General features: G+C 47.3%; 2 protein-coding genes across 16 annotated transcripts in view; both read right to left on the reverse strand.

Moving 5' to 3' along the window:
- Positions 1-1,446: 1,446 nt before the first annotated feature.
- Positions 1,447-2,650, reverse strand: FAM181B (family with sequence similarity 181 member B). Its single transcript, XM_086882195.1, has one exon. It carries the CDS (start codon positions 2,575-2,577, stop codon positions 1,534-1,536), a length of 1,044 nt encoding a protein of 347 aa, XP_086738321.1. The 5' UTR covers positions 2,578-2,650; the 3' UTR covers positions 1,447-1,533.
- Positions 2,651-5,896: 3,246 nt separating this feature from the next.
- The window catches only part of PRCP (prolylcarboxypeptidase), a 49,006-nt gene continuing 30,972 nt past the window's right edge, over positions 5,897-23,930 (reverse strand). For 2 of the 15 annotated variants that reach the window (XR_015284854.1, XR_015284859.1), the window contains 4 exons: positions 14,004-14,110; positions 13,406-13,533; positions 12,649-12,748; positions 5,897-6,681 (listed from right to left, as the gene is read on the reverse strand). The gene's annotated coding sequence lies outside the window, so the exon portion shown is untranslated. Of the gene's footprint in view, positions 6,682-10,178; positions 13,534-14,003; positions 14,124-23,930 lie in introns of those variants that run through there. The other 13 variants (XR_002861984.2, XR_015284858.1, XR_015284856.1 and 10 more) reach the window with 11 other exon arrangements.

Raw genomic sequence — 23,930 nt, forward strand, 5'->3', positions numbered from 1 at the left:
GCATTTCCTCAACAGCACTCAGCTATCAGATGTGGACGTTCATCCGTGGGGGCTCCTTTCTCTACAGCTTGTGGAGACCTTGGGCAGCTTGTGAGGAGGAAAGGGGAGGCAGCAGTTACAGCTCTCACTTTTAAAAGTAAAATTAAGACATTTGACAAAACAAATTATCTCAGTTTATTTCCAAAAGATTTTGCTTCACCTCTCCACACTTCCAAGCATGGTGACCCCAAATCTCTTAAAAGTTAAATCTGGGTTGAAGAATGAAAAAAACTGCTTTACCTTTCACATTATCTTTTAAAACACAGAAGGCACAAGGATTTGTCACCACCGAGGGTAAAACCCCAGGCTGATCCCTATGCGGATCCCTTTTAAAAAACAAACAATCCACATGGGGCTGGCAGGGAGCCAGACTGCGAGATTGCCTTTGAGAACTTGCATCTCAATAGGAACCTCCAAGCATTTTAATCTGTTTTCATAACTGTACCAATTTTCATCCCTTGACTTTGTAGCGTATTATCGCTCCTTTCTTTCTGTGGAGTTACAGAAACCGACGGTACAAATGAAGGCAAAACCAGCACGGGTCGCTGTGGATAAAATACAGCATTTCAAAAGATTTAGAAAAGACAAAACCCGCTGCCTGTCTTAACTCCTGCCAAGAAACCATTACAGAGGATGGAGGCACGGTGAAAGCCCCCTGAACGCCGCATCTCAACAGCAGTAACAACCACACATCTCGCATCTATTGTGTAGCTTTATTTTTATAGGACCTATCATAGACTCTTTTACATAACTTAAATGATTATCAGATAATCTCCTGTACACAATGAGACGAAGCGCGTTGCTTTCTGAGCTTTGACACATTCCTGGAAGAAATCCAACAGTCTGTAGGAATCACATGGCCGCAGTGGCTACAGTACATTTTTGTCCCGAACTCACACCACCAATTAATTTACGAATCGCTGTAAATCGCCGTTTGCAAGATCCTGCAAGACGCTGTTAAAATTTCAGGACACTGAGTTTTGGTAGCAGCATTTTTAATTTTGCTTCATTTTTCTCGCCTTCTTGTGTCCTCAGCTGAACACCTGCCAGCACTCGTGACAAACGTGAGCCTGGGACAAATGTTAAGCGCACCTCAGGTGTTGACAAGAGCTTTAGTTTTACACTGGAACCACTGACGAGCGGTCCCCGCGTCGCCTACAGCCAGCCAGGCCCCGGCCCTAAGGAAGGAGGATGAAAGGGGAGCACCGGCCAGTACAGAAACACCTGAAGAAACCCAGAGTTTCACATTTTATTTGCAGCGTCGCCCAAACCGCAGGAGGAGGAGACTGGCAGTGCTGAAGGGTGAATCCTGCGGGGGCCGTGGCCGCGGTTTCGGGTGCGGGGCTCTCACATGCAGCGGGCCGTGCGGAGCTCCGTGCGGCCCCCGCGCTGTCCCAGCGTCCGTCCGTCCGTCCGTCCGTCCGTCCGCCCCCGCGGGGGCTCCGGGCTCCGCTCCCCGCCTCGCCGGGCCCCGGGCCCCGAGCCCCGGCCGCCCTACAGCCCGGGGTAGCCCCCGCGGTGGTACCCGCCGCCGTAGTCGTAGGGCGGCTGCGGCGGGGGCAGCGGGCACTCGGGGAAGAAGGGGGCGAACCCCGCGGGCAGGTGCCCTCCGGGCTCCTCGCCCCCGCCCCCGCCGGGCACGGGCTCGGCGCCGCCGGGGTAGAGCGGGCGCAGCGGCTCGGCCGGAGCCTTCCTGGGCGGGCTGCAGGGCGCGGCCGGGCTCCAGGGCGCCTCGGGGTACAGCAGCCCGCCCAGCAGCGGGTGCGGCCCGGCGGGCAGCGGCAGCTCGTACAGCCCGTGCTCCAGCCCCAGCTCGGCGGGCAGGCGGCCGCCGAAGGCGTCGCTCGGGGCGGCGTGCTCGGGCAGCAGCGCGCCGTACTCGGGGCACAGCAGCTCGAAGAACTCGGTGGCCTCGGCGCCCCCGCCGCCCTTCTCCGGCTCCTTGGCGGGCGGCCCGCGGGCGGCGGGGCCGGGCAGCGCCGGCTCGGTGAAGAAGGAGGGCGGCAGGTTGCGGTCCCGCAGCGGCACCTTCCGCGGGCCGCCCGCCGCCTTCTCCCCGCCGCCCGCGCCGCCGCCGCCCGCCTTCGCCTCGGCGCCGCCCGCCGCGCCCCGGCCCCGCTGCAGGGAGCCGAAGAGGGCGGCCAGGCTCTTGCTCTGGAGGCTGCTGCCGGCCGCCTGCGCGGGCTCCCGGCGCGGCGGGGGCCGGGCGGGGCAGGCGGAGGGCGGGCAGGCGGCGGGCGGCGGCGGCGGGGCGGCGGCGATGATGCCGGTGCAGCGCTTGATCTGCTTCTGCAGGTACTTCCTATGGTTCACCTTCCGCCGGGACTTCACCGGCCGGTCTAGCGCCAGCTTGATGTTGCTGGAAGCCGAGTCGATGAAGCTGAGCAGGTCCCGGGTGGCTTCTCTAAAGTCCCCCGCGTCGCCTCCGCCGCCCTCGTAGCCCTTCTCCAGGTCGGCATAGCCCAGGAGCCCGCCGGCGGCGGGGAAGCAGAAGGAGAGGAGGTGGTGGGGGCTGAGCAGCGCGGCGGGCACGGCCATGGCCGGCGGCGAACGCCGCCGCCCCGAGTTCCGACGGACTCCGCTGGGATGCGCCCGGCGGGCGGCGGCAGCGGCAGCGGGGAAAAGGCGGCGGGCGGGGAAGGAGGAGGAGGAGGAGGAGGAGGAGGGATCAGAGCGGGGCTGGCCCCGGCCCTCCCCGCCTCCCCGCCGGCAGCCCCGGGCCGGGCTGGCCGCACCCACCCACCCACCCACCGACCGACCCGGGTGGGACGAGCATCACCCCAGGGCTTGGGCACTCCCGCCAAAGGACAGATACTCAACCCCGCCGGACAGGAGTACGTAGGCACCCTGGGACAGGCGGACAGGCATCCCCTGACCAAACACACGCTGGCACCCCAGAGCAGGGGCACGGCATCCTTCAGACCCCATCAGTCTTGATCCCCCCTTCTGAAGCTGCTCATGTTTTCAGGCAGAAAACATGTTCCTCTGTCTGGGGTGAGGTCCGGCGCTTGCACAGCTCGGGGTGCAAGGGCACGGGGCCGTGCTCTTGCTCTGACAGCCGCCAGGATACACACACTTAGACTGATTTGTAAAGGATGCTTTTTTCCAGGCTCATTGCTATGCACATTACGTAGCGTATTCTCTGTCTAGTCATGTATTTAGAAAATCTAGAGCTGTGATCCAGTAGAGATTTCAAATGACTGGGGTGCATGGAGTTAAATTCACAGAATTATGTATTGGTTTGGATTGGAAGGGACTTCAAAGATCATGGAGTCCAATTCCCTTACAGTGGGCAGGGACACCCTGACCACCACGCTTGCAGTGTCACACGGATTTAGTGAAGCAGCAGTATATATCTTCCATATGGAGGGTAGAAAAGTTAGTGAAGTGGCTACTTAAAGTACTGGTAACAGCTCCTGAAGGAACTATCTTGTCTTTTTTACGGGGAAAAGGTATTTCAGTTTGCCTTCAGAAAACTCTTACATTGATGCAGAACAACTCTCAACACAGCTCCAGATTTATGTTCAGTGATTTTATATGTCCAAATTTGAATGAAGATCCATATCTGATTTGGAATTAAATGTAAGTGGGTTTTCGTGGTCTGCATCAATTCATTAGAAATACAGCACTTTTGTATTGGAAGGAAAAAACAGAAAGAAAAACTGCAGAAGGAAAGTGAGACCGGCTTCTAGGACTGTAATTAGTGGTAAAATGGAAAAAACCAGCCAAATTCACCTAACTGTGGTTTGAAACACTTGTTGAATACAAAGCAAATATTGCAAGGAGAAAAGAGGAGAAAGCACATCTTTCATGAGAAGGAGGCTCAATATCTTCTACAAAACAAGGCGGCTGATTTTCTTGATCTCTCACCAGCATCTCAGCAGGTCTCAGCAGGGTCCCAGCAGGAGGCAGAACCTACAGCCCCAGGCACAGCCTTGGCTCTGGTGCTGGCACATCTGGACCAGGTCTCCTTTGCAAAACTTGCTTAGCTGGAGTCTCACAGAGTCTCTTAGTTGGGAACTCACTTGCTGTAACTGTGTAATTGAAAGCCAAAAACCACTGGTAGGCAGAGGGCTATGGGAAGTTTATGCACCTCTCCATGTCAGAATGAATATGTCTACATAGAAGGTGGATTTAAACTACTTAGCTCAGATACAACTGACAGGGATTAGTGGCCCGAGCTGCTACCCTCAGGCCCTGTCAAACCCTGTCAAGCTTTGCAGCCTGCTCCAAGCTCCCTTATTGATGGGGAAATGTAAAGAACAACATGTACATCCCCTGTATGCTCCACTAGATAGTTTTGCATCCCCTGCGAGGCCACTTTGAACTGCACATGGGTCTAGAAAATGGGGGTCACTATCCTTCATGGACTGTGCAGGCAGTCTGGGACTGCTTCTTATCTGAGCAACACAAAATTATTTAAATAGAGCGGCAACAAAGTTGTCCTCAAATTAGTATCTGCTTCAGCATCGTAGCAGCAATATTCCATGGCTTGTCTAAAGGGTTTGTTAATGAGTCTGGGTGGTATTATATGCAGAGTGGCTAAATATCCGGTGGCTCAGATAAAAAAGAGCTGAAAGCCCCAGCTTCTCTTCTGTAAGGCTGAATTCATTCAATTAAACAGCTTTGAGAGCTCAGCTACGGTTTAGCGGGAGACTTTATTACCTCCTAAAACTCGGAGAGTATTAAAACAATTGTCAGGCATGCAAAGGAACGTTTGCATTCAGTTGTGCTAAGCAGCCAAATTTACATATTCTCAACCAGATCTGGAGATTTAGAAAGCCTTCATAATTGCATTAAACATGCTTATTCTCCGTGTTCTCTGAGGCAGAGCTGATTACCCCAAGTTGGGCAATGCCTGGAGGGAAATTTGCTAAGCCACATGATATCAACAACTTGTAAAAGAAACTTAATTTTATTTTTTTTTTTTCCCAAGGAAATAGCAGTTTGGTTATTCCTGCAAAACATCTCTCTTTTCCAGCAGCTGTGTGAGCCTGCTTGTCTTCTACCTGTGCAGTTTGAGGATGCTGATGCTCAGCCCACGCATGGTGACTCTCGAGCCCAGCTGTCCACCCCAGCTCACTAGCAGGGTCTGATGTCCAGGAAATGCTGGGATTAGACCCACAAAATACCCCCAACCCCAGACAAAATTTTGGACCAGATGTCCTTTTCCCTCCACTTTACCCCCAAGAGACTGAGGTGAGTGAAGTGGCTGCATAATTACTTCCACCTCCCCAAACCTTCATCCCACAGGAGAGCACTCGGTGCTTACTAAGGGGCTCCAGGGGTTCTACTGCTATTTTTTTACCCACTTTTGTGTAGGAAATATATCTAGTTTTCTTCATTTTCATGCTTGTTATAGGGAGCAGCATCTCAGCCCCCTCTTGGGGTTGAACCAAGGCTTCTGAGAGTAACGCCCTTGGCATCGAGATTGGCTTTTTTAGAGAACCAGGGCACAGTCACTTAGAGAATCAAAGGGAGTAGGGGCATGCCCTGATCACTAAGGCTTTGCTCTGGCCATAGATTGAGCTCATGGCCACGCAGTCAAGCCCTTCACAAGAAGAACAATTTGTTTTCCTTGCAGACCACTGAAAGGAGAGCAGTTTCCACAAGCAAGGAAGCCTTGCGTTGTTGAGGGCCGCGTTACAGCGCCAGCACTTCTGTGGAGCAGCTCCTCACTGGAGCCAGTTGCAGAAGCTCTGTCTGCCCTCCTGATGCCCATGGGGCCGCCCATCTCAGTGTCCAACCCCAGGGTAAATCCTCTGCCACGCAGGGGCAGGATCCCACCAGGATTCAGCCTGAAGGGAACATCTCACACTGTGCCTCATCACCAAAAGGAAATAGATTCAGGCTGATATAAGGAAGAAAGGTTTTATGATGAGTTGTGAAACACTGGCACAAGTTGCCCAGAGAGGTGGTTGATTTCCCATCCTTGGAAGTGTTCAAGGTCAGGTGGATGAGGCTTTGAGCAACTTGGTCTTGTTGAAGATGTCCCTGCTCACTGCAGGGAGGCTGGAACCAGGTGATCTTTTCAGTCCCCTCCAACCCAAACTGTTCCATGATTTTATGATCACTAGCAAAACCTTCTCCTAGGGAAGGCAAACCAACTCCAGCACTGAGCCCAGCTCTCACAATTCACAACACCCATTTTCCTTTCATCGCGGCACCAGGAAGGCAGCGTGAAGTAAGAAAATCTCTGCGACAGGGGAGGGAGGGCTTTTTTTTTCCCTTCCTGGTTGTATGGCCCATATGGTTATCGAGTTATGGGAAAATCTGGCTGCCCAAACAGGTGTCACCGCTCCCAACCTACAGACTCATTTCCTGATCGCGTCTTAATCGGCGAGTTGGTTGTGAAAGTTGATTTCTTGCACATTCTTATATCAGTGGGAATTTCTGCCCTTCCCTGACAAGTATTATAGGCAGCCTTTGACATACAGCCCTACAGGACCTAAATAGGCTGCTATTCTTTCCCTACACTGAAAGGGAGCTTTGTGCCAGGGATTCATTAAACTGCACTGCACAGCCCTTCATAAATGGGCTCAATAATGAACAGTCGATTTAACTGGAAAAGCTGCTGGAGCTGTTAAATTAAAGGGAAATAAAGTGCACTTCAGGCTCAGTCTGCCAGAAGAAAATGTTGACCTAAAAAAAAAGAAATCTTTATTTTAGTCAATCTCTTGCAAACAGGCTAAAATCTTCAGGAAGTTTATACTCACAACAGTGGGAACAATTTTAAAACATACTGGTTTGCTTTCCCACTAATAAAGAAAGAATTGCAATAAAATACTCAATAAAATCAGGAGAGATGAAAGGCACATTCCTCTTAAGCCAAATTACACCCTGTAACATAAATTTAATATTTGTATGTAGATCCCTCGTCCCATCAACTTTATATAGGCAAAGTTTCCACTGGAGCCGAGTTCATGAAGTCATTAGGGAGACACCTTATTTCCAGTTTGCCAGTACTTTCTGAAATTCTGTGGTGCTATGCAGTCTAGTCCTTCAGTGTCCAGTTCTGTCATCATGTTGCTCATAATGCAGAGGTTGTTTTGCCTATGTGAGGTGTGCAGGACTCAGGCACACATGGGAGACTCCATTTAATCTTCTGAATGAATACAAAAGTCCATCATTCAGCTGAGCCTGACCCAAGTTGTGGTTTTGGAGGAGTGAAATTCCTTATTTCAGTGGGGTTACTCCAGTGTAAACCTGGAGCAGTGAATCAGCTCTTCCATCACATCTCACTCTCCTTCTTCTAGACAGTTTTAAATCCTGTTCCTCACCTGTGTTCTATGCTTTATTTATGAAATATTGTGAAGAGAATCTATCTGTGTGAAGGTAGACTGGAAGGTTAAGGACAAGAAGATCAGAAGAAGCATGCAATGGGGAAGGGACCATGTTGAAATCTAATTCCTGGGGCAGCTCATCTGAAAAGAAACCTCAGCACCAGCTTAATAAAATTTAGTGTTGCTTTCACATTTCACATTGTAGCTATTTTTTTCCTTACATAAACTTTCTGATTGGAGAAATCCTCATCTTCCTCATGCTATTGTGATTTTTGTTCAAATATTGTATATAATACATAAGGTGATGGCAGCAGGCTTTCAGCTCTTCACTGAAGCTACCTTCACTGGGCTTAATAATTTTTCATACTCTGAAAACATGGAGCATTCAGGAAGAATGCTGAAATCAGCTGAAATATGTCAGTCTTCCACCTAAATTGTCCATAATTATTTAAAGTTTGATTATAAATTACCTGGAGTAGAAGAATTGCAAAATCATGAACTTGTCTGTCAAAATATAATGCCTTTTGTAAGTTGATAAGCCACCTCTAGTGCTGGTGACACATCAATGCAAGAGCTGTGCAAAAAACACCACTTGCACGTATCTTCAGGAAAGAGTTTTGGAGGTTGAAATTGTAATTTTGTTTCAGTAAGTCCTGCTCATAATCCGGTACTTGGCTACTGGTAAAAATATACAAAGAAGAAACATTTACAAATACATAAAAATATTAAGAAACCACTTTTCATACATTTGAGGGGGATTTTTTTTTCTTTTTTTTCTTTTTTTTCTTTTTTTTCTTTTTTTTTCTTTTTTTTCTTTTTTTTCTTTTTTTTTCTTTTTTTTTCTTTTTTTCTTTTTTTTTTCTCTCATTTCTTGTGTATTCCTTGAAATTTTAAGTGTTTTATCTTCACTCAGAGACATTTCTGAAGGTAAATGTGTGGAGGCTAGGATCGAATTCCTTCCTTTATTTCTCTAGGAGTGCAGGTTGCTGCTTGGAAGAAATGTGAAATGCTATCAGACAGCAAGTAAAGTCAGGCACTGTCTTATCTGCTGCAGACTATCTTCCCTCTAATGGTTTTTTTTTGGCTTGGCAGGAACCAGCTTGTTTGATCTCCTGGTCCCTGGCAGGCTTTGAGGAGGTGCTACACGGCCTTGGGAAGGGGCTGCGTGGCTTTGGGGAGGACAAGAGCTCCTCACGCCTTACCTGATGCAAATAGTGAGAATATAAAAAGGCTACAAAAGAGCCTTCATGTCTCTCAGAATGGCCAGTGATAGCAAAGGTGTTTGGTGTCCCTGAGAGGTCTGGCCACACACCGTCCACAGCACCGGGGAGAGCACAGGAGGGGCAGCTGCCGTCTGGGGTGGGATCATGGTCACACACGGCTTGGCAACAGTGTTTCAGAAGGAAGCCATCTCTTTCAGGATTTATGCTCTGAAGTAAGGACCTGGTCCAATTCCCAGTGAGGCCATTTCCACTGAATTTCATTAAGTGATGAATAACTCTGGTCGATGGATCTCATGTTCAGAATTTCTGGGCATCAGCAATTCTCATGACTTTGGAAAGTGAGTCCCTGTCTCTGCCTTCTGTTTGTGAATAGTCAATTTTCTTGAGCCAGGAAACCCCATGCCAAAATCTCCATGTGATTTGTGGCATCTTTGCTCCATGTAGCTATGAGCTGAACTCTGCTTGTCCTTCCAGCTCTCCCGTGGCCTGGGATCAGGACTCTCTCCCACTCTGGGCAGCTCTCAAATGATTCTTCAGCCGTGCTGACTTGGAGGTGACTTCTCTCTGACTTGAAGGTGATTTGCAGGTACCTCTGACCACAGCAGTGGCAGTGCTTTTGTAACTTTTCCTACTCCTTTATGTCTCTCAAACAAACCTGGTGCAGCTCAGCTGATGGATCAGCCTGAAGAGACAAAGGCTCTGGGGAAACTTTGAAGCACATTGAACAGACTCATACAAGAGAGATGGAGAGGGACTTTTCACAAGGGCATGGAGTGACAAGACAAGAGGGAATGGCTTTCAACTGAAAGAAGATAGGTTTAGGTTAGCTATAAGAAAGAAATTCTTTACTGTGAGGCTGGTGAGGCTCCGGAATAGATTGCCCAGAGAGGCTGAGGATGTCCCAGCCCTGGCAGTGTTCAAAGCCAGGCTCTGAGAAGTCTGGCCTATTGAAAGGTGTCCCTGCCCATGGTAGGGGCTTGAAATTAGACCTTTAAGGTCCCTTCCAACCCAAACCATTCTGTGATTCTACGTGACTCCATGGCAGACAACAACAGAGCCAAATCCTCACACATATTTATCAACAGGGAATTTTTTTTTCTGGTTACAATTGTTATGAGATATTTGCAGCACAAGTTCATCGGTAAAAGTACTGTTCAGCATCATATGCCAGTATTTAAATAATAATAATAATAATTATTTAATTAATTGAAATAAATGAAAACTGGTTAAACCCTGTTTCTTTACAAGAATCTTTTTCTCATAATAAGAAAAACAACTGTGGAAATTTTAATTGCTTTATTTTTAACTTAGAAAGCTATCAAAACTGTGTCCAGTTTTGCCTATCAAAAACTGCCTATTAGGAAATTTCAAATCATCTTTAATAAGCTTAACTCAACAGGCAAATATTATTTTCTTTTCCCAGCCTTGCCACCCATCCCCTGCAGCACTGGGCTGCTCTGAGGGGCCCTCCAAGATCAGGAATACATTTTGCCAGGGTGACATGAAGATCTATGTGAAAAATTACCAGGTGTAGGACAGCTGATGTTCCTTGTCTGAGCTGCTGCAGGGAAATCAAAATCCCAGATTAATTTCACGGTCTTCAGATACCAGGACCAATTTTATTAATTCTCTATTTATTTTTTTTTTCACTATTTATTTTCTCCCTTGCTGAGGTATGTCTGCAGGGAGTTTAATCTCATCAGGAGGAGGCACTGGACTCCTTTCTTACAGTAAAAATAATCTTCTCAGTGGTGTGGCACAGTTGGAGGCTGAGATGGCCACTGGTCTTCAGGACCTGGGCGAGGCTGGAGAACCTACTCCTGCGCAAAGAGCTTCCTTGGCCCAGCCTTGGCCATGATACATTCTCCCATGGGAAGCCCCAGACCCTAAATCACCACAACACCAGTGTCAGTCACCCAGGCCAGGCTCTGGGTTTCAATGGGTTTGCTCTCCTGCCTAGATTTGGGCCTATCTTGCGGAATGAAAGACTTTGTTCACAGCAAGAGGGGTTCAGAACCAGTTTGTGGGGCACAGCTGCCTTTTAAATGCTACCTGTCATAGGTTTCATTAGGAGTTTAGATTTTAATATTTTATTTGCCTATAAATTGTCTACATAAACATATAATAAAGACATATATACCCAGAGTAGGAGTATACTGTGGTTAGGAGCTTTGCATACAGCCAATACTTTATATAGACTAAAATATAGACTAAAAATGCTGTTAAGAAAAGACCTCTTTTAAAGCTATAGCTGACATAAATATTGGATTCTTGGTTACTAGAAATGTTTTCTTAACCAGATGTTTTCAGTCTTTTCTTAACAGAGCCACTCACAGATTGTTCCCTGAATTATTTCATGTTTAGAAATGGTGTCTGTTTAAAAGAGAGAGGGAGACGGAGGGAGAGAGTCGCACAAACTGCCATTATCATGCAAATAACTCCAGAGGAAAAAGGACAGTGAAAATGATAGCACTGATCTAATTATCTGCAGGCCAATATAGCTAAGTCACTGAAAGAGGCCCACAGAAAAGGCTGCCACAGAAACACAAAAAACAGCCAGAAAACAATAAGGAACTTAGCAACAGTGTAAAAACGGACTTCTTTCTGTGCACAAAGACTAGTTTTATGAGCATTTTTCTTGCTTTCAGTTTGCAGAAAAGGTTAGAGCACATTTTAAATTCTATGCCAGGATATTCCCCCCCTCTTCAGCTCCTAAAGATCCTTTGGCACGCCGTCATATCGCGGCGCACCCGGCGGTGGGAACGTGCTGCTCCTGCCTAGCGTGTCCGGACCGCCAGGCGTGTTGGGGGCTGCAGGGTTCCTGTGAGGTGGGCTCTGGCAGCACCCTTCTCCATGGCTTGGGCCTCCATCACCACATTCTAGCTTTTCCATTTTCATGTCTCCATGCTCTCATCTTCCTTCCTGCGCTCTCAGGGGTTCCCTGGAGCTGGAGGATGGAGGGGCTGTTTGCTTCCCACCCTCCCTCAGGTGCACTGTGCAAGGGTCTCGTTGTTCCCTCCACGAGAGGAGCTCGGCTGTGCCAGCCTGAACGGGGACAGCCATTGCCACAGCCATGATCCAGCTCAGCAAGGACCTCAGTAAAGACCACAAGACCCTGCCCACCAGATTGCCAAAAACAGACACTGACAACCAAACAAGAAATACTCAGAAGCCATTGATTGTGGTTGCCAGAGAGGACCCCACATGATCTCACCCCTAATCTCTTATTCATGGGGAGCAGCAGGTAGCTCCAGAGTAACTTCTCTGCCCTATTTCAGTGATGCTGTTGACCTTGTTTTCTTGCTGACCTAGAAAAAGGCCCCATTATGAACCTAACCAAACTAATCTCAACCAGATCTGAAGAACTCAGGGCACCACCCAACTTGTCCCAACATCCATTGGAGTGTCAAACCAGTGCAGGCAGTTGCCCATAATGTCCTGAAAATGGTTTTTAGAAATTCAGAGGTCACCACACTCCTTTTTGAGGAGCAAACTCCCATCCAGTAACTTTTGTTCACTGAAGGTTTAAACTGGACTGGGACCAAAGTTGGAATGGGAAAAAACACAGAGCACCCCTCTCTCCAAAATCTCCAAGTCATCTAATCCGTCCTACTCACACTTTCAGGCTTAGAAAGTCTACTAATATATCAAAATATCCATAATTAGCCTCATGCCAAGAACATACAGACACTACAACAAATAGTTGCCAGATGTAATAAGCCTTGTTCCTATGACTGGATGCTCAGGAGAATGAAAGTTTGGAAAGGCATTATCTTCCAAACAACTTTTAATTATTTCCTGCAGGCCTATGAAAGGGACTTTTTAGAAGGATCTGAAATGGAATATGGAACAGTCATTCAGCTTGGATGGGGAGACTCACCAATATTGACAAAATTCAGTCTTCTAGTGGCATCACAAAGAGGAATAGAATCCACTGGAAAACCCTGAGGGGTGAGAGGATTCAGAGGATACATCCTCAGACACAGACAGGGTGGGCACTTTTGCCAATGACTCAAGCCAGTTCTGTCACAAACAGCCAGACACGAAGGTATGGAAATACAAACAGTATGCACTCAATTTTGCCCAGAGGAAGTTATTTATACCTGTTTGGAGTACATCTGGTGATATTTTTTAGGCAAGAAACCATCTTTGAGCCATCTCTGGAGTCTGGAGCCTTCATCCCTGATCTTCAGGTGGTGATCACTAGGTGTGGACAACTGAAGAGTTAACACATGACCTAGATGCACTATTTAAAGTTGGTTTTCCTTAGAAGCATGATTTTGGTTCATGGGATGCTATGGGCTTCATGGAGGAAGAATCAGCAGGAGAAAGAGGGCAGAAGGACTGTTGACAGAATTTTGGAAGGGGTGGGCAGGTTCACTTGAAGAATTTAATTCTTGAGAAAGACAACTTAACTATCAGGTGGTTAAAAAAATTACTGGGGATTAAATGTTCCCATATCTATCCAGCAAGGGTTCCTTGAGATCCTGCCCAGTCTGTGTCCCAGAGGACAAACTTGGGGTTTATAATGCACATGACTTGAGTGGAGATCTATGGAAAATTGGGTCAGTTTCACAGGGAATTGGTCAGGGCAGCAGAATCTTGTTAGATTAGAAATCTGCTAATGAACCACAGACAGACCTGTGCATATCTGTCATGGTCCTTCCTTTTTTCCCTGTCTCAAGCCCAGCTCCCACCACTGTCTGTAGCCAGCATCACATACAGCCCCATGGTGAACAGCCCAAATGGCTGATTAAAGATAAACCTGTCCTTTTTCAACCTTGACAGGTTCACCTCAACCCTGACCGAATCCCCAGGGCCCTTCACTGCATTGCCAAGCCCTTGTGCCAGTTTTCCTACCTTACAGATCTCTTGGAAATGCAGACAACCACAGAGGAAGGAAGCCCAAAAGTCAAGTTGGCATGAAGAATGTGGCAGGCAGCTCATTCTCCAGCGTGGCCATCTAACTGTGCAGTGTCTCCCTGGATCTGAAGACACAACAAACAACAGCAGAATAAACAAATCAGATGAAGGAAATTACCACTAAAACAGAGAAATAACAGGCACTCAGCCTCTCCATCCAGTTCTCTGGGAGCTTATTTTTTATCTTATTTTGATTTTGTACTGTTCACAAAATCCATCTATTTTCTAGGAGAGCTTTGTCAGCATTTATGCTATTGCAGGAGGAGCTGTCATGTCTGTGAATAGTCAGCTAAGGTCAGAAAACAGATTTTGGTGGCAAAATTGGCTGTGTCAGATAAATATTAGTCATGGTGATTATCTGCCAGGGAATGTGAGCAGGCTACAGAATGATAAGAGGAGCTGCTGGCACCAGAGATCCAGTTTGTTGTTTTTTTTAACATAGAATTTAATTTATGCCATTTTTTCCAACAATACCTGACAGCTGTGTGAGATGGCCCAGAACAGCAGCCCCAAACTGGTACCCAGCTGAACTCACCTCCTTGTTTGCTCCACCAGAGAGAGATTGGAGGGGGTTTGAGCCTTCTTCCTCACAATTCTGTGCATTCTTTGATCTTCCACACAGAAGTCTCTCCTGACCTGATACTTCAGAGAGGAACTAGATCAAGCACTGCTTAGGTTAACAAGGGCCATGAAAACTAGACTTCATTGTCAATATCTAAACCCCCTTAGCATTTCAGGAAGTGATGGGTTTAATTCCTTTCTGTTTCCCAGCTGCAGAATACACAGCAGTAATCAGCTTGATAGAGGTGTGGAGATGAGCCTCACAGTCTGATGGCCACCATCCATAATTTGCTCCATGAAGTAGTCTCTGGGTAGAGAGGTCCAGCAATAACCCAACAGGGTATCAGTCTAGGGCTCAGAGACCAGAAGCAGCTTTGGGAGGGTGCCCTGGGTCAGGCACCATCATTAACAGCTGTCTGTCAAGGCACTCTTCCCATCAGCAGGAAAAAACATGACCTTTTTAAGTGTCTGGGATACACAGATCCCTTTCTGAGTACACAGAAGATAAGTCTGTGCTGGTAGCCCAGGGAACCAGTTTCCAGCTACTTTGTCTGATAGCCTGATACCTGACTTGCCCTTATCCTTGCTGCTAGTTGATCCTGCTGGCCATGGTCTACAGTTACTTGCCAAGGAGAGGATGGTTATACCTCTATAATATTAGTCAAAGTTGGGCACTTGGGGACTCAGAGGCTGCCTGGGATGTTCAAGCATGTTTAAGAAAACATTTCCAAGTCACCATTACTTGCTTTCCTCTGGGGATGTCTGAACACTTGCCTGCCCATAGGAAGTGGGGCATGAAGTCCTTATTTATGAATATCCTATGCTGTGGGGGTGGGGGAGAATGAGCACATGGCTGTGTGGGGCTGAGCTGCTGGCTAGGCACAAACTGCAACAAAATGCTAATTTCAGAACGCAGTGCAGAAGAAGTTGACTTACACCCCTCACACAGGTGAGGTGTCCAATAATTGAGGATCCCTAGGGACAGCAAACTGAACAGTTCCTGTAGCTTTGTGCCAAAGGCACCTGTGTGGGTTGTGAAGCCCTGGGTTCAGGTATCAGCTCCCAGTGCTGCTTTGGTGTTAAACATGACAGATGAAACTGCTGCCCACTTTCACTTCCATCCTCTCCATTTCCTCCTCGATCAGCAAAGACTGATGTACATCTTTGCATCTCCAGGAAGGACCTCTGTGTTCCCTTTAGTTGTCACAGCAACCCTCTGCCTTGAGTATGAGCCCCAAAGACAAGGATGTTTTATACACTGGGGTTTTAGCTGGGGAGAAGATGCAATTTGCTGCCCAGAGGGACTTTTCTTGTTAGGCTAAACCTTGAGGCTCAGACTCCTAAAGGTGTTTAATCCCTACCAGCTTTAGCATGACTCAGGGAATGTTGCCTAAGGCCAGAGATGATCTGTGGTGGTAACTCTCCAGGGCTATGAGACTTAAAGGAGAATATATGATACTTGGTCAGGTTCAAGCCAGCTATACTTTAGAAACTTTGGAATTTTATTCACATTTTCCAGTTTTCCTTTTCTCCATCTACCACACACATTACTGTATTTTTGCTTTTGAAAAAGAGAAGAAAACCAGAAAAGAATGAAGAAATAGGAAAACAGCACCCCCAGCTTAAAAAGAAATAGTCAAAAGGTTTTAAGAACTCTTGGCAAAACAAATCTCATTTAGCAATCTCAGCCAACTCTTGGTAACAAGCTGCCCTAAGAGTAGTGCCATATTCCCGGTTCTCTTCCTGTGGCAGGCACATGGGCACATCATTCACACTGCCACTGCTGCCTTCCTCCACTGGCCATGGTCTTCCCTGGTCAGGGCCATCATGGAATCACAGAATCATGGATCATGGAATATTTTGGGTTGGAAAAGACCAGTAAAGGCCACCTTGTCCAACCCCATACAATGAGCAGGGACATCTTCAACTAGGTCAGGTTGCTCAGAGCCCCATCCTGGCCTCTAATGTTTCCAAGGATGGGGCATTCACTTCCTCTCTGGGCAACCTGTGTCTCTATACCCTCATTCTAAAGAACTTCTTTCTTATACCTTCTCTAAATCAACACTCCTTCTACCCTTGGCTGCGTGCTCTGAGCATGTGTGTGCATGTGTAAATTCCCATTCTAAGCAAGGTGCTGCTGCAGTTGCATTTTCTCTCAAGATGTGCACACCTCACAGCTTGCTGCTGTCATTGTCCTTTTTTTAACATAAAACCTTGCCCAAAAGCAGTTGTGTAAAGATTTGATCAGCTAAGTGCTTGTAATTAGAATACCTGGAAGGAGAAAGGCTGGAGGACTGGTAGTGTGGTCCCCTTACCCACCTTGAGGACACAGCCTACGTATGGAGCCTGAAGCCACCAGCACATTTTCAGGACCCAATCATTCCCTGACAGGGGTTACCCGAGAGTCACTGTGTTAAAATCCTGTTATTCCCTCTGGATTTAAGTCCCCTGTGACCACGGTGGGAGCAGACACCCTGTGATAGCACCAAGCCATAGGTCCCAGCCCCGAAGCAGCGCTGTGCACGCAGCAGACAGCTCTTGAGTCACCCTCCCAGGCTCTCAGGGCCATTTCTCTGGGAGCCACTGATTGACTCGCCTCAACCCAGAACAACAACGTCCGTCATCGTTCCTCTTCCCAGCTCCGTCCCCCCGCCCTGCAGCACGGAGAAGTGTCGAATAATCCTCCTCCGTTCGGTGTGTGGTCTGCTTCTCGGTGTCGTCATGCAGACAGTGCAGAGACAGGGGGTCAGGCGGGTCATCAGAATGCTAATAAGAAATCTGATTGATGAGCCGGTGCCTCGGCGATGAATGGGATACTTAATTAATGACTTCTGCTCTGTTTAAGAAAAAGTTTCCCTTAACTTCCATCCCTCTTTTTCTAGGGAAAAAAAAAAAAAAAGAAGGAAAAGAAAAAAAAAAAAAAAAGAAAAAAGAAAAAGCCTCTATAATCCCAAGTTTTCCAAACAACATAAAGGGAACTTCAAAGACAGACGTGGTCAGTTTTTATGTGTTGGGTTGGTTCAGTGATTCTTTCCTTTCTTTGTTTACAAGGGCAGCCAGGCTTGATTCCAAGGCTGAAAAATAAAAGGCCACATTGTTCAACCAGATTCTGGATTTTTACAAGAAATTTCCTCTTTCCCAGTAGGGCAATTAACTGCTTCATTTCTGGCTCTGCCAGTACCAAAACATGCCGCCAGGCCTGTGAAACTCAGCAGAGGTCGGTTCCTGCCAAAACACTGCTCTGCTTCGGAAACAAGATGTACTATGGAGATGCTATTGTCTCATTAAATCCAACCAGTGATCCAGGACTGGTTGTTTGTGGGGTTTTTTGCAAGGAAATAAAAGCCCATCGGGAAAAATACCTGGTAGGCACTTAGCTTAGGAACATTGGACTGTGTATTCAGGGCGATTTGAATGGGATTTCAAACCAGCAATTAGCAATGGGAAAACAGCAACAGTTGCAAATGATCCCTTCCGGATTGATTTGGAGGGTTATTTCATGCTAAATGAATAGCAGCAGGAAAGAAGATGAAAAGGGAAGAAGGAAACCCACACAAATTATTTTTTTCCCTTTGAGTTTTTTTTTGTTTTTACGAACAAGCTCAGCTGCAGCATTGAGGGCAGAACAAGATGCTTGGTATCAGCACCTGGGAAATAGCAATGAAGGGATGCAGGGAGTTATATTGGGTCCCACATGTTTCCCACACAAATTCATTCACCCTCAGCTCCTGGTCTCCATGGGCCCCAACACACAACATGAAGCCAAGCCCACAGGCTCAGCAGGTTTGTGCGATCTTGAGCCCCTTTGTGGACCCAAGCAGGGAAGGAAGCCACATCCCTCAGCCCCACCTGAGCTTCACCAGCCCTCTGCTGCGGTTTAAGGATGTCCCAAATGCTAGGCCCCTTGCAAGAACATTTTGGTAGGCAGCAGCTGCTCATGTACCACTAGTCTGTACTTAGCATGTATTTAAAGTGTGTCTGTAAAGTGTGTATTTAAGAGCTTGGTTGATCTGAAACCCATGGGAGGAAGGCGAGGATCCTGACCAAGTCCATGGCTGCCCCTGGCAGTGATGCTCAGCTCAGAATCACAGGACCTGCAGGCTGCCTTTGGCTAGATTGCTAGAGCTGAATATTTTGATGCTGGTGTCCCATTTTTAACTTCTCCTTGTAGTTATCCTGTACATATCAAACATAACCTGTAAATATGTTCAACTGCAGCTTTAAATATAATTAAAAGTAATTTATTTTAAAATAGGCAAGAGACACTGAAGACACAGAGTCAGCATCAGACCAAATTTGAGCACTTAATGAAATATGCCAACTGCAGAAGAAGAAAGGGCAGGCATGGCTTTAACCTGGCAGCCTAGTCTACTATTTGTCCTTTTTAAAAAATGGTGATTTTTTAAAAAATGTGTTTTCTAAGTGAGTAGGCACCTGCTTTGGCCTAAGGGTTTAGAACAGTGGTTACTTGCACCAGCCTCACTAATTTAAATCCCCCTTTTTCAAATCCCACTTGTGGGATATAGGAGTCACCTATTTAGGTAGTTTATTATCTAAAAACCACTGACTAATTTAAAGTGATGGGAAAGTTCAGAGTCCTTCCTCCCTCTAATCTTGGGTCCCCAGAGCTGTGATTTTCTACTCAGTTTTGTCCAAGAGATGAGCTGTGCAGAGCAGCAACAAAGCAGGAACATGATGACTCAAATGTTCTCATCTCGAAACCTGACAATTATTTTAGGGAATTTGAGTGAGTTCTGGTTTATTTTTAGCCCATCAGATCTTTCTGCACAAAGGGTTAATAAAGACAGAAGCTGGGCACCAGGAGGAGGAGGAAGAGGAGCGCAGAGATGTGGGAATGAAGCCTCCTGGGGACCTCACTTCGGACACACCAGCTAAAGGAAAGGGGGGGAAAGAAACAAGTGAGAAAAGACCTGCCAAGCAATTCTGGCCAGACAGGAAAAAAAAAAAAACAACAAAAAACCAACAAACCAATGGCCCAGGGCTGATTTGCATTTGTATTGGGCACTTGGGGAATACGGATAAAAAACTCTTTATTTTTCAGAGGAGTTCAGGGAATATCAGTAGCAACATCCATGCATGAGCACAAAAGGGGAAATAGAAGAAATAGAAGTATTTTGGTAATCCTGCTCTTAGGCAGTTACAGTGATAACATCACAGTAACATATCTCTCACCCCTTTTTCCTGAGTCTCATCAAGAGAAGCAGCACAGACACAAAATTGCAGTCACTTCTGGCAGTGCTGTGTAGAAGTCAAGGAGAGGTTAGATGGGGGGAGGTCACTAGCTGCTAAAACTAATATCAGAAAGCCCCCACACCTCCTGTCACCAATGCCTGCGGTGCTCTGTGGACCTCCTGTCTGCCTGATGGGCACTGGCAGCACAAAAGCAAAGCAGAAGTGAAAACTGAAAAAGAGCGCTGGTCAAATATTGAAAAAGATCACAGAAAGAAGTCATTTGTGGCCAATGGGACAATTTGTATGGCTAAGCTGCTCCTTAAACCTCAAGCAGTGACAGTGACCACTCACCATAGGTGTAGGACACACTCATCTATCCTACTTCCCCCTGGTTCCCAGCCAGAAACCCCATCAGCATGTGTTTCCTTAGATCAAATGAGTTGGGTTGGAAGGGGCGTTTAAAGACCAGCTAGTCCATTCTCCTTGCCATGGATAGGGGCATCTTTCCCTAGATTGCTCAAAGCCCCACCCAACCCAGCCTTCAACATTTCTAGGCATGAGGCATCCACACAGATATAGGGTTGTCCCTCCTTGCATTGCCCAAGTCATAAAATGACTGCCTGCTGGGCTTCTCTCCAGCCTGGTGGTTTTGCAGGTTCCTGGGCACTTTTCCTTGGCAGATGAACATTTATCAGCTGCTGGATCTTTCCTTAATTCTCATTTAGTTACACAGACACCTGGATTCTATCCAAGCTATGAAAAAGCAGTGAATTGGCCACATTCACGCATCACATGCCAGAGATGCCCACCAGTGCACCAGTCCAGGGTACTGCCAACCACCGCGCAGCTCACTTGGCCAACTTCTGTTTGCTACACAATTTTGTGGAGACTTACTCATTTTTCACTTTTAAGTGGCAAAAAGGAACACTGAGTTCATCTCACACCCCAAGTCAAAGTGTTGATGCTACTGTTCCTGTAACAGCCTGACCCTGTGGCCAGAGATGCTCCAGGAGGACTCTGCAGAGCAGGGCACCTCAGGCACGATGGTCACTTCCCATCAGCGGTGGAGACCTATCCCGCACACACATGGTGGGTGGATCAAGCAAGGATATGGATCTACCACCTCAGGGAATGCCTGAGGTAACAGCCCAGCTCCATCACTGCTACAGGAATAGCCCTGGGGCTAAGGATCTTCTGCTATAGGCCAGTGTCCACTATTTATCCCTGACATAATGGACAGGAATGGCTCTGGTGCTCTAAAAGCCCTGGAGAATCACTTGCCCTCACATTTAAATAAACTGTGTGCTCCTCTGCATGAAGAAGGATCAGAACCAGGAGGATTCTACCTGGCTGTTTATTAGCCATGCGTACCAGATCAAAGGAATGTAGCAAGTAGCTCTCATCTCTGCTGTCATTTCCCAGCTGAGAAACAACTCAGCCTTGATTCCCTTCAGGCTTTGCCCACATAATTCCTTACTGTGCATATGCAGTCACCTTTAGAGCACACAGAACTTCAGGTGGGAGGAAAGTTCAGAAAACCCAAAGCAGTGCTGTGAAATGATTTGAAAGTGCAGCTGTGCCAATGCCACCCTGTTGGCACTTGCATCTCTGGCACCTGCACGCCAGGGTCCACACACATTGCAGGAGGTGCTGCCCTCTACACCCACTTGCAGGTTTCCTATACATCCTTTCTATCCAGAAATTCTGCATTCACCAAAAGGTATTTTTGCTGCCTTTTCTAGACATTCTGGAGGACAGGGGCGGGAAGGGAAGGGAGGAACCAAGGTAGCAGAGGTTGAGCCCCTGGCTTACTCTGCTGATCAAATCCAGGGCTGCGGCATTACCTTCCCTTTCGGCTGACCCACTCCGAGCACTGTGACTGCCTATTCCCACGCCACGTCAAAGGGAAGGTTTACATTGTTCACTGGATATTAATTTAAATTATTCTGGGGTGCTTGGAAACCACCTCCTCCCCCTGCTCCCGTTCAGTCTCCATGGGGACTATCACAGAGGCTGGGCGATAGAAACGAGTAGCGCTGACACACCGATCTTCCTCCCCTTCTGTTGCAAACTGCCATCAGCCATTTCCACTGCCACAGGGGACACATTCATGTTTCGCTGAATGACTTGCTAGGACAAGATAGATCTGTTTTTAGAGTCTGGTACAATATCCTACTAATACCATTTTCCATTTGTTCCTTAGGTTCACACGCTTGTGCTGTGGCTCTTTTCTTCACACCAACATCCTGCTGCTTGTTGATGGTATTAATAACGCCCGCGGCAGGAGGCTGCGCCCCCCGGGGTCCGGGCTGTCGGAGTAATTATTGAATGACATTGGGGTTGTTCTGTAAATTACTTTGTGACCCAGGAATTCAGCAGGTTACCGCTATAACTCAGGCTCTCACAGTTGATTGCACTCACCTCCTGCTGCCCCGACATTTATTAGTCTCGTTTGCCTAGCAAGCACTGGCCTCATCTGTGTGCTCACACAGATATGTGTTCCGTGGAGGGGAGCCCACTGTCCTCCTCTTAGACCAAAAGAATGGGGCTCACATCACCAGAGCCTGCCTCAGCCAAGGAGTTGAGGGCAACCAGTGGATCTGTGAGAGGCTTGGAGGAACACCAAGGGACATTAGACACTGCGAAAAGTTGTGTTGCTTCATATCAGACTGATGCAGGTGTGCAGGTGTGGAAGCAGAGCTCTGGGGAGCCAGTCCTGGAAATAGTGACACACTGAGCTGTGCTGGCCATCACTCCTGATGACTCCTAAGCATCTGCCCAGATGTACTGGATAGCTTCCTAGGGAATGCTGAGCAGCCCTGGAGCACAGCTCAAGATTTGGACAGAGATAACCACATTAAAATGTTTATAATTCCTTCTGAAGGAAAACGGTCAAGATATGACTGGTCTTATTCTGGTCCAAATTCCCTACTTAAGAATTGGTTATATTACATTGGTGATCCCAATAGCTCTCAGACTCATTTGACCCTATGAACCACCCTCCAAAAGAAATCCTCTACCCTTTTTATGGAGGCATCCCACACTGCTCCTCTTCCTCATCCCAGTTGCTTGGATGGCGATTGACTGTTAAACCTGTCTCACAGTCTCTATCAGAAATGACTGGGCCCTGTTTTCATTGCAACATGGAGGCTCTGAGGACTGAACATCACTTGTAAAGCTCAGAGCAGCCAAAGCTTTTCCTCCCTTGTCCTGGCAGTTGATCAGATCTCAGCTGAGAATCCATGACAGGATTGATGTAGGGATGCAGACAGCAAGAAGGTGGTCGGCCTTCAGGGTGCTGCAGAAGTTTTAGAGAAAAAGTGTTTTCAAAACTAGTCTGAGCATATCTTCTACAAAAAAGACAATGAAGAAGCTATGTTGTTCTCAGATTTCAAGTTCTTTGGAATGTCTTAGCCTTGCAGATGACACCAAGTTAGAGGGAAGAACTGAAGGAAGGGTGGCCATTCATACATGTGCTGAAAGGAGACAAGAATTTCACGGCATTCACTGAGAGCAAGTACAAAATCCCGTCCCTTTGGGAAGAAAGGACTCATTGCAGTGGTGCAGAATTGCTTTTCCTTCCTTCAGAATATTCAGTTTAATTCAATCTGGGACTGGTTTTTAGATGGTGCACTAAATTCTTGAATACTCTCTCCACAACAGAGAACCCAGCACCAAGTCCACAGTCAAGGCAGGTAGATGAGATATACAAGTATAGCTTGTCTGTGTTCAGGAGGAAGACACACTGATGTTGAGGTACCTCTTTTTCCTGTGTTGCTCTGCACTGGGTGGTGAGAGGATATTGTGTTTCATTCCAACTGAGAAAGGCAATAGCCAGTATCCTTTTTCTCCTGATGTGCTGTTTTGAGGATGCTCAGAAAACAAATTAGAAAGTCCAACCTGTTTGTCTCTGCTATAAAGCCAAATCCATCTGCTAACGAGTCCCACAGCCACTACTTGCTTTGTTAAATGCTTCAGCAACATGGGGGGTTCTACCTGTCTTGTTCACTGCTCCGGAGAAGAAGTGTCTAAGATCTGTGCTTTCAGATGGACATGGGGAAACCAAAGAATCACAAGCACCAGCCTGTGAACAGCAGAGAAGCTGAACACCACCAGGCTGGTGCCAGACAAGGTCCAGCTGTGGCTGCATCCCGTAACACCACCCTTTAGTGCTGTCCTCCCTTCCTGGCACAGGCACCACCCTGCAAAAACTTGTCAGAAGGTGCAAACCTTTCCAAGGGGTTGATATGGAAAACTGGACCTTTGGGTCTAAAGCCCTGGACCTGCAGGGGTAGGGCTGCTCACCCAAAGCACAAAACCAGACAGGGTCTTGTCATCCAAGTAACTGCAGGCGACTTCACCATGCACTCAGAAAGGAGAACACAGTCCTGTATTCCATGCTGCAGGGAGTGTGGTTTTGCAGGACTGGAAAAAGGAGAACTCTCTATTCAGGTGGCAGTCAAAGGGAGCAGAGAGTGCTCAGCCGCCTGCCGGAATTGGCCCTGTATTGGTTACACCCCCAGCTATTTGAGGTAAAACTTGGCCTCTCAAAGCTCTCTGCCTCTCTCCTGCGCCTTTGTATTCTCTAGAAGGTGAAGCGTAAGGGTATAAAAAGCTGCAAACAAGTTCCTACCTCTGGAGACCAGGCATTTACTCTAAGAAAGAAAGACCAATTGCTTCCCAGAGCATTGTCCACCCACATTAGAGA

This window comes from Cyanistes caeruleus, chromosome 3 (assembly GCF_971803275.1).
Source record: "Cyanistes caeruleus chromosome 3, bCyaCae1.hap1.1, whole genome shotgun sequence".
In the NCBI taxonomy this organism is placed as follows: domain Eukaryota; kingdom Metazoa; phylum Chordata; class Aves; order Passeriformes; family Paridae; genus Cyanistes; species Cyanistes caeruleus.